The sequence below is a fragment of the Polypterus senegalus genome, chromosome 11, assembly GCF_016835505.1.
Source record: "Polypterus senegalus isolate Bchr_013 chromosome 11, ASM1683550v1, whole genome shotgun sequence".
In the NCBI taxonomy this organism is placed as follows: domain Eukaryota; kingdom Metazoa; phylum Chordata; class Cladistia; order Polypteriformes; family Polypteridae; genus Polypterus; species Polypterus senegalus.
Window position 1 is genome coordinate 162,674,507 of NC_053164.1, and position 14,678 is coordinate 162,689,184.

General features: G+C 39.4%; 1 protein-coding gene across 4 annotated transcripts in view; it reads right to left on the reverse strand.

Moving 5' to 3' along the window:
- Positions 1 to 14,678, reverse strand: part of eps8a (epidermal growth factor receptor pathway substrate 8a) — a 402,686-nt gene that overhangs the window by 76,909 nt on the left and 311,099 nt on the right. For all 4 annotated transcript variants that reach the window (XM_039769996.1, XM_039769994.1, XM_039769997.1 and 1 more), the window contains exon 11: positions 8,645 to 8,733. In XM_039769996.1, coding sequence (XP_039625930.1) covers positions 8,645 to 8,733 — 89 coding nt within the window. The remainder of the gene's footprint in view (positions 1 to 8,644; positions 8,734 to 14,678) is intronic.

The following is a 14,678-nucleotide window of genomic DNA, read 5'->3' on the forward strand; positions in this document are numbered from 1 at the left end:
TGTTTATTTGATCTTTGGACTTCAGGCTTCACACATTCTATAGTTTATGCCTACATTTTGTAACATTTATTACTAAAATATGAAAAAGTTTCTGTTTTAAGAATGTGTTTACACAGATTACTGTAGAAACGGAACACACATGAAATGCAAGTGTTCCAAATAACGATCTATTATTTCCACTCTAAAACTCCATCAGTTCACTCACTCCCAGATAATCAAACAAGGCATGAGCTGGGAAAACTTGGTGAACCTTCTGCGATGGTGGGGGATGGAATAGCTGGCTGCTTGTCTTAATCGGCACATTTAAAGGACAAAAGACGCTGACGGAGAGGTGAGAACGGATTTAAGATGGGCCGGATTTACGAGTTTTCTCGTAGGCTCTGGTAATTCTAGTGTTAAAGGACTTCACAAAGCTTAAGACTGCATATAGCACCCCTAGCGGTTACTGGGAGTATTGTGTCCTTCTGTTTACACAGGACTTCTGCGACTTTCCAGCACCTAGTGGATAAAGTGCTCCGGCCTCATATAGTGCTGCCCACTTGGATGATGTGGTAATCTATTCTGGCATGTGGGAGGAACACCTACAGCAGGTCCGAGTGGTATTACGGACACTTGGTGAGGCCGAACTTTGGATTAATCCCAAAAAATGCTTCTTTGGATTGAACAAAGCCAAGTATTTAGGCTACCTGGTGGGTTGGGGTACCATGAAGCCACAGTGCTCTAAAGCAGATGCCATATTGAAATGGCCCCATCCATGAACCAAGCAGCAAGTCCAAGCCTTTTCCAGCTTAGCGGGATACTACCCCGATTCTCTACGAGAGCAGCACCCTTGACTGATCTGACAAAAAAGAGGGTCCCAACCAATGTGGTATAGACTGACAAGACAGATGCAGCATTTAGTGACTTCAAACAGGCCCTTACGTCAGCACCAGTCTTGAAAGCTCCTAATTTTTCTTTACCTTTCATTCTCCGGATGGACACTTCAGACACAGGCCTGGGTGCCATGCTGAGCCAGAGCATCGAAGGTGTTGAACACCCCATCATGTTCCCGAGCCGGAGACTACTTGAACGAAAGGCCTCATGCATAACACCATGCGTAGCATTCACACTAAAACATGGCATACATACAAAAGCAGAAATGTGCATACGCACAAAAAAATCCAGATGCATAAATCTGTACAAACGCCAGCTTCCACGTTCTTACCCTCCATAAATCCCAGTCAGCATGTATAGTAACGCACGTGCACGTGCCTGCTGCCCCACCCCAACTCCTCCCAGAATTACGCCTCTTTGAATATCCAAATCAACATAAATGTCCCTTAAGCCCAGCGTTCTGTGAAAAGGAAATGGCAAAAGCACAGAATGAAAATGAAAGAATTTCAGCGATTACCAAGTGGAGGCAAGGAAAAAACGTACTATATGTTGGTTGAAACAGTGGTGTAAACAACAAAAAAAAGTTGATCGAGTGACAGAGTGTCAGATAAACTTGAAAGCTCAAGTTCACAAAGCTGCACAAGTGCTCGAAATAGTTGTCAGATATCAAAGTTGTAGCCCACCGTCTGAGTCTCATATGAACTTATTAGGGTACAGAGAAAAGAAAAAAAAAAATAGGGACACAGTGAAAAAAAAGTTCGAAATGTCAACTTTAATCTCGAAATTTCCACTTTAATCATGTAGTTTATTTTGTCATTAAAGTAGAACATCATTAACTTCACCTTTAAGTCGTTTAATTTACTAGTTTCTCAAATACCATCGTAACTAAAGTAGCATGTTAAATGCTTGGTTTTGTATGTGTTCTTCAATGTGCTCTGTGTGTGAATCACTATGTGCTTCTTAAATGGGCTTTCTCTTCCTCCGACAGGACACAGAATCCATTACATTCGTGATATTACAGTTCTCTGAATAATTAAAACACTGAGATGTATACTTGATATCATTTTCATGATGATAGGAGATAAAGCATGTTATTAAACATAGGAACATGGTGGCGCAGTGATAGCGACGAGCTGGCGCTCTGTCCAGAGATTGTTCCTGCCTCCTGCAAGATGCTTGCTGCTCCGTTTGTGACCTTCGATTAAATAAATAATTTATTGCAGCTGCACTGTCTCTTTCAAACGTACTAACCTCTAATTTCTGTCCTTCCTTTTCTTACTCCAAGTAACCAATCGCCACACAATCAGCTCTGTAATAGATGTAAGCCATCTGTAAGCTTAGAATGCCGATTCTTTAAAACTTTTAAAGAAAATTGAAATATCTTTGTAGTACATGTGTAACTCTAAAATTACCAAAGCTTACGAAAAAACTCGTAAATCCGGCCCACCTTAAATCCAATCGCACATCTCCGTCAGCTTCTTTTGTCTTGTAAATGTGTTGATAATCCCAAGCAGCTAGCAGCCTGCTACACCATCCCCCCACCGCTTTAGAAAATGCAAAAACCTCTCCCAACTGAAGCCTTGTTTATCAGGGAGTCAGGTAGGACCTCGAGCTGTATAGGCTAAAAAAATATTTTGTTATTTGGAACACATGCATTTTAAGTGTGTTCCGTGTCTACAAAGATCTACTGTCTATGTAAGTGTAGGATGACAGAAATGTTAAACACATACCTAAAAGACAAACTTTTCTATTTTATTTAGTACTAATGACAACATTTTGACATGAAGTGTATAATATGTGAAAACTGAAGTCCAAACATCAAATAAGCACTTTCACAAAAGGTACAAGTATAATAAAAACAAATTTGCTTTTCTTCCAAGACTATCACCGAAGAAAAAGAAATCGGGTTAGTGTGGCTTGTTATCGTGACTTCGTTGGACTCCAATTCAGAAGGTTCCGTGTTCGCCAAAATAAACATTTTGAGTAGTGAGCTGCTCTTATTGTTACTATAATACAATAAAAACATACATTTGATTTGAGTCTGTAATAGCCGGTGTAAATGTATGGTACTTGCAAAGGTTAGAATTTTTTAAAATTCAGTTTTATTCTCTCAGTCGCATTCACGCTCGCTCCAATCTGACAATTGCTGTTTTCAAGGAAAGATGTGCTATAACAGAGGTGAACTCAGATTGGAGAAAGAGAACAGAAGCCCTCCCGGCAAGAAACATCCACTCACATATAAGAACAATGCAGCTGCACCAGGTGTAAAGGCGAAAGATGGCACCATTTTGATGCAAGACAACATCCGGAGTCATCCTGCCAATCAGTCTGCCCCCACACCTTTCCTTCAAAGAAACAGTATGGCTTACAGAGCTCGCCAATGTATCGTGTAAACTCCTGTTTGTAATTATGTTTTGTGATGGTCTTTACATAAGAAGCATGTATATGTTACTTAAATAAAGCCAAATCGAATATTATTTACCTTGATTTATTTACTTATTTTCCTACAGCGTAAAGTCACAAGTAGACTACAGAGCTTCCTCTGTTTGATCGACGAGGGCATTTTCACAAATTACACATGTAATGCCACGAAAAATGCCTGCTGTCACTTTAGTATGCGAGCAATGGTACGAGAATGCAGTTAGACTTTTGTTTTGGGCACATACACCATCCAGATCTAAACACTAGTGTGGAGAGTCGTTCGCGTACTGAAGAGTTATAGCTGGAGGTGGAAGCTGCAGTCGCACTTTTCCAGTCACTGTACTTTGAATATAAAAGTCAGATCATATGTTATTTACCTTGATTTATTTACTTATCTTCCTACAGTGTAAAGTCACAAGTAAACTGCAGAGCTGCCTGCGATTGATCGACACAGTCACGCTGACACAGTACATTAGAATATTAGAACACTCTTGACGAGAACAGGCCATTCAGCCCAACAAAGCTCGCCAGTCCTATCCACTTATTTCATCCAAGAAAACATCAAGTCCAGTTTTGAAAGTCCCCAACGTCTTACTGTCTACCACACTACTTAGTAGCTTATTCCAAGTGTCTATCATTCTTTGTGTAAAGAAAAACTTCCTAATGTTTGTGCAAAATTTACCATTAACAAGTTTCCAACTGTGTCCCCGTGTTCTGGATGAACTCATTTTAAAATAACAGTCTCGATCCACTGTACTAATTCCCTTCATAATTTAAAACACTTCAAACAGTCAATTCTTAATCTTCTTTTGCTTAAACTGTATAGGCTCAGCTCTTTTAATTTTTTCTCATAATTCAACTCCTGTAGCCCTGGAATCAGCCTAGTCGCTCTTCTCTAGACCTTTTCTAGTGCTGCTATGTCCTTTTTGTAGCCTGGAGACCAAAACTGCACACAGTACTCAAGATGAGGCCTCACCAGTGCATTATAAAGGTTGAGCATAACCTCCTTGGACTTGTACTCCACACATCGTGCTATATATCCTAACATTCTGCTAGCCTTCTTAATGACTTCTGAACACTGTCGGGAAGTTGATAGCGTAGAGTCCACTATGACTCCTAAATCCTTCTCATAAGGTGTACTCTCGATTTTCCGACGGCCCATTGTATATTCAAATCTAACATTTTTACTTCCTATGTGTAATACTTTACATTTACTGAGATTAAATTTCATCTGCCACAAATCTGCCCAAGCCTGTATGCTATCCAAGTCCTTCTGCAATGATTTAACAGATTCCAAATTATCTGCTAATCCACCTATCTTGGTATCATCTGCAAATTTAACCAGCTTGTTACTTATATACCTATCTAAATCATTTATATATATTAAAAATAGCAGCGGCCCTAGCACTGACCCCTGTGGAACACCACTCTTAACATCCGCCAGTTCTGATGAGGTTCTTCGCACCATCACCCTCTGCTTTCTGTGTCTGAGCCAATTCTGCACCCATCTAAAAACATCACCCTGAACTCCCAATTCTTTTAATTTGATGCCCTACCTCTCTTGTGGCACCTTATCAAATGCTTTCTGAAAGTCCAGATAAATATCATAAGTGCACTTTGATCTTATCCTTTTGTTGCCTCCTCATAGAATTCCAGCATGTTAGTAAAACACCCATGCTGACTGTTCAGAATAACTCCTGTCCTTGTCATGTGTTGCTCAATCTTATCCTTATTCCTTTCATTAATTGTCCTGTGATGCATGTTAAGCTTATTGGCCTATAGTTGCTTGGATCTGCCCTGTCACCCTTTTTATGTAATGGGATGATATTTGCCATTTTCCAGTCCTAAGGAATCTCTCCAGTGCGCAGTGACTTCCTAAAAATGTGTGTCAAGGCTTATATATGTACTCACTAGCCTCCTTAAGAACACGAGGATAAATATCTGGTCTTGGTGATTTGTTTGATTTCATCTTATTTAATCTGAGCAGCACTTCTCCCTCTACAATTCCCAAATCCCTCAGTACCTCCCTAGTAGTTGCATTTACCGCTGGCAGGTTATACACTTGCTCACTTTTAAACACCTCAGAAAAATGTAAGTTTAGGGCATCTGCTATTTCACTGTCTGTATCTTTTAATTCCCCTTTACTATTCCTGATGCACTTGACCTCCTCCTTACCTGTTCTTTTACTACTAAAATCCTGAAAAAATCTCATAGGGTCTTCTTTCGCCTTATCTGCTGTACAGTAATCCCCCGCCTATCGCGGAAGTTACGTTCCAGACCCACCCGCAGTAGGTGAAAATCCGCGATATAGAAAGGCCACATTTGTTTTTATAGTTTAAGCCTTAAAATACCCATCCCACACACTTTAAACACATGTAAACTTATTAAAACACACTTTGTAAACACATATGATATTTGGATGTCGGGCTATGGATATCAGTAACATCTCTCTATTATAAAACATTTTAACTTCACGGAAGACAAGGCAGTGAGAGAGGATAAGAGCTGCTGTAAAGGCTTTTAAATGGTTGACACGCAGAGCGACAAGCTGAAAAAGCATCGTGGCAGACGCAGTACAGAGCCAGCACAAAGTCCACTTCTCCTTAGCGAGCATTCAGCTCCAAACTACAACACCCCACCCCTCTACACAACACAAAGTGGCAGGAGCGTAGCGCACCTCAGTGGGGGTGGGGAGGGATTTAAGTGAAACGATCGTGACCAGATCCGACAATCAGCCGTCACATACACCCCCCCGCCCCCTTTCAGAACGCGCAGAACAAACAGAACAGCAATCTTGGCAGAAGCAGCACAAAGCCAGTAGCTGATCTATCCACTTCTGCTTAGCGTGCGTTCAGACCCCCGCTTCACAACGCGGGGAGCGTTACAAGTGCTGCGAGAAAGAGATTTAACCACACCCGGGGCAGGAAATAAAGGACAAATATTGTTTTTACAAAAGTTTTAAAGTAAAAATGAAAATAATGCATACGTAACAATTCCCGTGAAAATAACAATCTCTTTAAATTGTTCATCTGCTAAACCAAATGAGGGGGTGGGTGAGCGAAGCAAGCAGGGGGCGGAGCCCCCTAATGATGATAACAGTATTAATAAATCCGCGATGTAGCGGGGGGGCTGAACGGCGATAGAGCGGGGAATTACTGTATTCCTCTCCAACTGTCTTTTAGCCTCCCTGATATCTTTCTTGGTTGTCCTCATGTTCTCATACACTCTATAATTCACTTTGCAGTCATTAGTCTTACATGCCTTAAACAGCAGTTTTTTCCTTTGGAACTTCTTTTTAAATCTTTATTAATCCACTGTGGAGTTTTTTTAGTTTCCTATTAATTCCAAATTTAGGTATGTATCTGTCCTGCATTACATGTAAAACATTTTTAAACCTGTTCCACTGCTCCTCAACTGTCTCCACATTTAAAAGCTTATCCCAGTGTATCTTTCTTAGACATTGTCGTATCTGCTCAAAATTAGCCCTACCAAAGTTCAATTTAACAATTTTAGTCTTTGCATCTGCACCCTTACAAAATACTGAGAATTGTATTACATTATGGTCACTTGACCCTAGTAGTTCAATCACCTCTACACCCTCAATTCTATCCTGATTGTTACAAAATACTAAATTCAGACAGGCTTCACCCCATGTTGGTGCTTTAACATGCTGTGTTAAAAAACATTCACTAATTACTTCTAAAAACTCCTGCTCTTGTACTCCTCCATTTGCAAGGTTATCCCAGTTAATATTTGGATAATTAAAGTCCCCCTTGACTATAATATCTCCCTGTAAACTTGCCTTTTTGATATTACTAAAAAGATGTGTGTTGAAATTACTGTCTGAATTGGGTGGTCTATAACACACTCCTAAAATAAGACCTGTTTCCCTAATATTTTCCAGGCGAAGCCACATGTCCTCACTAAGATGGGGCTGATCATCTAACTGAAGAGGTCTTACATTTAAACCCTGTTTGGCATAAATAGCAACCCCACCTCCTTTTCTGTTTTGTCTATCCTTACTAAAAAATGTGTATCCCTCTATGTTACACTCATCCCCATCATTGTTATTTAGCCAGGTTTCCATTATTGCTATATCATAATTATGCTTTGCTACATACAACTCCAACTCACTTACCTTACTTTTGATACTTCTAGCACTAAGGCAAGCTATTTTTAATGAGTTACTTCTTCTACATTTAAATGTTTGCTTAGAATTTACATTACTATGCATTTTTATTTCTACGCCATTGTTTGTTCTTCCATGTATAGATCTAAACCTGGCCTGTCCTAAACTCCCTGCCCCCCCATTCCCAAGTTTAAACAATCCTCGACTAGCCTACACATACGTCTTCCCAATACATTGGTGCCCCTCCAGTTCAGATGTAACCCGTCACGGTGGAACAGGACCCATCTGTTCCAAAAGGAGTCCCAATGCCCCATAAACCTATACCCTTCTACCCTGCACCAAGATTTGAGCCACACGTTAAGCCTTCTAATCTCCTCAATCTTACCTGGACTGGCGCATGGCAGAGGCAGAACTTCGGAGTTCTGCTCCTCAGCTTGGCACCTAACTTTTTGAATTGGGATCGCAGAACTGACATACAACCCTTGTGTACTGAAGTGACTTTAGCTGCAGGTGGAAGCTCCTGACACATCCTACACAACTGTATTTGATCTTATCCAGGAAAAGATCCCAGTCGCCCCGCAGGAGAAAGAATTTCTGAGACTCTTGCCCCTGGTGTGGTTCCTATCTCGTGTGCTTGAGTGCTGAAGTAACAGCTCCTATAAGTCTTGAGACTGTACCTGCCTTCTATATACAATAATAAAGTGCCTGTATTTTCTTTGGAAACCTGTACTCACCTTCCCATCTCTCATGTAACTCTGACCCAAGCTTAACAATACCTGTATAAAAAACAGCACAACCTATACTGCAAAAATATTTCATTTGAAAATGAAATGTTACATTGCAACTTTTTTCAGCGTAAACTGAAGCCATTTCTCTCTTTTTCTGATCACTGCCAAGAAAATTTTGAGAAAAACTATGAAACTAAAACACTACAATATCCACACATGACAACTACCCACGCGGATGCTCAATTGAGCATTGACTCAGAATTCAGCTGTGTGTGTGATGTCATGCCTACACTCTCACCGAGCTTTGCCAAGACTGCCTCTGACTGGAAATTTCACAACAGACTGTCATTTTCTTTTGGTCTATCAAGAAAGAGACAGTCTGTTGCAGGGTTCCCAAATCTCTGAGAAAGTGTTGTCGTGGCATTATCAAATTATCACATTAATCTAACAACTAAAGATAAGATAAAAATCAACTCACTAATTTTCATCTTACCAGAAGGTTGAATGCATGCTTGAATTTTTGCAAACAGTCAATGTACTCATCCTGCGATGGTGGTTTGGCCCGTAGAGTAAGTACACCCTCTGTTAGATAAAATTGGCACATGGAATGTTAATTATTTGCTTAAAGTTTATATTGAAAACACATACAACACTGCTTTAAAAAAAAAGAGAACAGTATCACTCTAAATAACTAAACAAATGAAACAAATAAGTAATACATTATAAAAGAACATCATAAATTTAAGAAAAGGAAAATTAAATAAAATACAATTTCAATCAGTATAGTTAAAATCCAATTGTAATAATTTAAGACTCTCATGTTGAACTTTACACAGCATACACATAACAATGTCATCTATTAAAGCAACTTGTGGTGGTGAATTACATTAAGAAAGTCAATATTTTAATCAATGGATAGAGGCTTAGAAATAAGATTATGGATAGATGCTAGTATAATGTAGAATGTTGCTGAAAACTGTTTTACAAATAAAAAAAACAAAACAATTTTCCTGCTTTTCTATCCTTTTTAATAACTATGTATTAATTTTCACTCTGTAAATCATACTATACCTGCATTCATTTACAGTAGTTACAAGGGACCTGAAAATTTAGAAAAAGGATGCCAGCAGCAATCCCCCCACACAAATTTTGTGTTTCTTTTAAAGATTATGTCTTCCAAATTACGGTTACTTCTTTGGCATGTGTTGTATATTTGCCAGCTTTATACATGTGCTCGTTATATTTTCATGTAAGTTTTAAACATTTTTACAAATTGATTTTGTTTTGCCAGGGAATGATATTATGAAAATAAAAACATTCATAATTATCCTCTTTAATAAAACCCCTGTGTGCGTCCAGGTGTCCGTGTGCGTGTGTCTTCTGGTGAAGTGTGCATGCACAGGGCGCGCTGCGCATCGCACTGTGCCCTGCCCATGCGCACGGCACCATGGACGCACACACACTGGAAGCTGGGCACACAGTGAATGGCCTAGCCACTGTCGCGCATGATAAGCAAATAAAGCACAAACACTGGAAGCTGGACACAGTGAATGGTCTTGCCACAGCCGCGCATGATAAGAAATAGAGGACACCATTGCTGGGGAGAGTGCTGATTGGGTAGTCGCAGCCGCGTACATAAAATCCGTTGCTGGGGAGACGCCACACATACAATAATCAGCTGCACGCCAGCACAGATTTAAATACTTGCTGGGGAACTAAAAAGTACTTGCTGGGGAGACACCACGGGTACGATTATCAGCTACATGCCACACATTACATTAGTTGCTGGGGACACTCTGTTGATTGCCCACTGTTGTGACAGCAAATTAAAGTCATATTACGGACATCAAAGCCAGTATTACTGTCAGAAAAAATTACAGGCATTTTACGGAAATACAAACCAGTATTACTGCGAGAGAAAATTAAAGATACACAATACAGTAGCGCATATTATAGCCACATACAAGCCAGTATTACTGTAAGACAAAAATATTACGGACGAATCTATTAACAACATGCCACCCAAAAAAAAGGACACGTCAAGAAGGACAAAAGACACAGACAATTAAATCCTTTATAAGCAACATCTCCTGGAAGAACGATCAGCTCAACAAGTAAACATCAAAAAAAGAAAGGCTGAAAGACAAAGAAAAATATGAGCAAACAGATTGAATGAAGAAAAAGAAAATGACCGTCAGAAAAACGCTAAAAGAGAAAGACTCAGAAGAGCAAACCTTAGAAAAAGTTGGCATTTACTTGCCAGTACCAGTTTTCAGCCACAGTCAGTTATATGTTGCGTTATCAAGAGTTAGAAGTTTTCCAGATGTTATTATCAAGGTTGTAGATGGTCCTGTACAAGGCAAACTGTTGCCAAACTCAGACAGAATATTTACAAGAATCTATAATGAAATTGTATAGAAAAATTTCATGAGGTAAAAAAATAGAAAATTTTACTTAAATATCTTCTTCAGATATTGTGTCTTACAGATTATTACAAAGTTTTACACTAAGGCAATATTAATTATACTTACTGTATTGTCATATACGTTTCTATTTTATTTTTATTATTATTTTACTTTAGGCTTATTGCAAAAATATTTTTGACAAAAAAAAAAAAATAAGACGAAACAGAATGAGGTCAGGGTCCCTTGCCATTTAATATAGACTGTTCCTACTAATGTTTATGCACTACTGTTCTAGCGCCCGTTATTGTAACAGGCTTAATGTCTAGTTCATTATAAAAACATTTTAAACATTTTTACAAATTGATTTTGTTTTGCCAGGGAATGATATTATGTAAATAACAACATTGATTTTTATACATTTTAAAACTAGGGAATGAAACTGCTGTAATTCCCGGGAAACCGGGAACGGCCAAGTTCGCATATATACACTGTAAAAAATGTCAGTAAATTTAACGGTACAAATACTGTAAATGGTGAAGGTAAATGACCTTTTCTGAAAAAAAGGAAAGTTACCTTATGTTCTACTGAAAATTACCTTTATATCTTAAACAATACATTTCATTATTTTTTACAGCCAAGTTCTACAAAATCAATATTTTTCTACCTTCAAAATATGCTAAATACCATTTATTGATGCATTACAGTTATACTGAAAAAATCTGTTAATTTTACAGTGTAAAACTGTTAAATAACGAAGGTAAACAACCGTAAAATGTAAAACGGTAAATCACAGTTTCAGTAAAACCGGCTACGATATTTGCATAAGGACAAGGCCCTTTTTACAATAATATTCCTGGTGAACCGCATACCTTTGAATAGTAGGGAAAAAAACTTCACCTAAGTTAGCAGAAACACGTGCTGAAGGTTTTTTGAGGTTATGGAAGTTGATTTATTGTGGGTTGTATTTGATAAGAAGGACACCATACACCACAAAAGAGAAAACTTTACTTCCGTACCAGGCAAGTGGGGTAACTTCCTTAAACATTGAATTGTTTTCAATGTGTATAATTAAATGGTACATGCTTGCTATTGGTTGTTGTTAACTAACTGATGCAAACTATGTACTGGGGTTTGACCCTGCCAATGCATGTTGTTTATTGATTGTCATATTTATTACACAACATGAATTTCTGGTTATGGTTAAACATTCCCTTCTGTTGGAGTTTGTTGCAAAGACCAAATAGTTTTTATTAGAAAATTATACTGTAGACCCAAAAATATTATCACCTTATTTATTACAGTAAAATTTTGGCAACCCAGGTGCCAGTATTTTACCGTAAATTTAACATTATCTTTTAAAGTGTACTGTAGACCAAAAAACATTGTTACCTTCTTTTTTATGGTAAAATCCTGGCGGCCCCAGCTGCCAGTTTTTTACTGTAAATTTAAAATTTTTTTACAGTGTAGCGTGTAAAAGTGTAAAAATCGATCAAGAAATAACAGAGTTATAGTTGAAAACTGAAGACTTCATTGACATCTGTCAGACAACAGCTTTGAACAGCAACTTGCAATGCGTCAGTCTGTTGCTTGCATCCCCATTATCTGTGCCAAGAAACTTGCCATCAGAGAATGATGACAAGAAACTGGATGCGGTGTTTCATAGCAACGGCAAGCCCGGGCGTTGTTTAGAACAAGTGTATTTGTATTTGAGGACTGTGCTGCCTACTTCAGTGGAGGCAAAGTGTCCTTTTCAGCAGCTGGCGTACTCTGCACGACATACTCTCTCGCCTGGACGAGAGCACGCTGGACAAGTTATGCTTTCTACGCTCTTATTACCGCAACTAACTAGATCAGGGGTGCCCACAGTTTTTCGGCTTATGAGCTACTTTTAAAATAACCAGGTCGAAATGATCTACCTACATTAAAAATTATATATATAATTTTAACCAGATTGTTTAATGGAATGTTGGAAAGTGAGAGGATGCCTGAGGAGTGGAAAAGAAGTGTACTGGTGCCGATATTTAGGAATAAGGGGGATGTGCAGGACTGCAGTAACTATAGGGGAATAAAATTGATGAGCCACAGCATAAAGTTATGGGAAAGAGTAGTGGAAGCTAGGTTAAGAAGTGAGGTGATGATTAGTGAGTAGCAGTATGGTTTTATGCCAAGAAAGAGCACCACAGATGCAATGTTTGCTCTGAGAATGTTGATGGAGAAATTTAGATAAGGCCAGAAGGAGTTGCATTGCGTCTTTGTGAACCTGAAAAAAGCATATGACAGGGTGCCTCGAGAGGAGCTGTAGTATTGTATGAGGAAGTCGGGAATGGCTGAGAAGTACATAAGAGTTTGCAGGATATGTATAAGGGAAGTGTGACAGCTGTGAGGTCTGCAGTAGGAGTGATAGATGCATTCAAGATGGAGGTGGGATTACATTTATCCAAAAGCAATCATGGCCCTGAACTCAGAATAAAACTGCTCTACAGTGCATCTGGAAAGTATTCACAGCGCATCACTTTTTCCGCATTTTGTTATGTTACAGCCTTATTCCAAAATGGATTAAATTCATTTTTTTCCCTCAGAATTCTACACACAACACCCCATAATGACAACGTGAAAAAAGTTTACTTGAGGTTTTCTGCAAAGTATTCGCAGCCTTTGCCATGAAGCTCAAAATTGAGCTCAGGTGCATTCTGTTCATCCTTGAGATGTTTCTGCAGCTTAATTGAAGTCCACCTGTGGTAAATTCAGTTGATTGGACATGATTTGGAAAGGCACACACCTGTCTATATAAGGTCCCACAGCCAAGCATGAAGTCAAAGGAATTGTCTGTAGACCTCCGAGACAGGATTGTCTAGAGGCACAAATCTGGGGAAGGTTACAGAAAAATTTCTGCTGCTTTGAAGGTCCCAATGAGCACAGTGGCCTCCATCATCTGTAAGTGGAAGAAGTTTGAAACCACCAGGACTCTTCCTAGAGCTGGCCGGCCATCTAAACTGAGCGATCGGGGAGAAGGGCCTTAGTCAGGGAGGTGACCAAGAACCCGATGGTCACTCTGTCAGAGCTCCAGAGGTCCTCTGTGGAGAGGGGAGAACCTTCCAGAAGGAAAACCATCTCTGCAGCAATCCACCATTCAGGCCTGTATGGCAGAGTGGCCAGACGGAAGCCACTCCTTAGTAAAAGGCACATGGCAGCGCACCTGGAGTTTGCCAAAAGGCACTTAAAGGACTCTTAGACCATGAGAAACAAAATTCTCTGGTCTGATGAGACAAAGGTTGAACTCTTTGTTGTGAATGCCACGCGTCACGTTTGGAGAAAACCAGGCACCGCTCATCACCAGGCCAATACCATCCCTACAGTGAAGCATGGTGGTGGCAGCATCATGCTGTGGGGATGTTTTTCAGTGGCACGAATTGGGAGACTAGTCAGGATAAAGAGAAAGATAACTGCAGCAATATACAGAGACATCCTGGATGAAAAACTGCTCCAGAGCGCTCTTGACCTCAGACTGGGGTGACGGTTCATCTTTCAGCAGGACAAATACCCTAAGCATACAGCCAAGATATCAAAGGAGTGGCTTCAGGACAACTCTGTGAATGTCCTTGAGTGGCTCAGCCAGAGCCCAGACTTGAATCCGATTGAACATCTCTGGAGAGATCTTAAAATGGCTGTGCACTGATGCTTCCCATCCAACCTGATGGAGCTTAAGAGGTGCTGCAAACAGGAATGGGCAAAACTGGCCAAGGATAGGTGTGCCAAGCTTGTGGCATCATATTCAAAAAGACTTGAGTCTGTAATTGCTGCCAAAGGTGCATCGAAAAAGTATTGAGCAAAGGCTGTGAATACTTATTTACATGTGATTTCTCAGTTTTTTTTATTTTTAATAAATTTGCAAAACATAAAAGTAACATCAAGTAAACTTTTTTTATGTTTTCATTATGGGGTGTTGTGTGTAGAATTCTGAGGAAAAAAACAAATTTAATCCAGTTTGGAATAAGGCTGTAACATAACAAAATGTGGAAAAAGTGATTCGCTGAGAATACTTTCCGGATGCACTGTATATCATTCTCTCCCAATGTTCAATATAGACCTTAAGTCAACAAGTGGAATTTGTATATTTTGTAA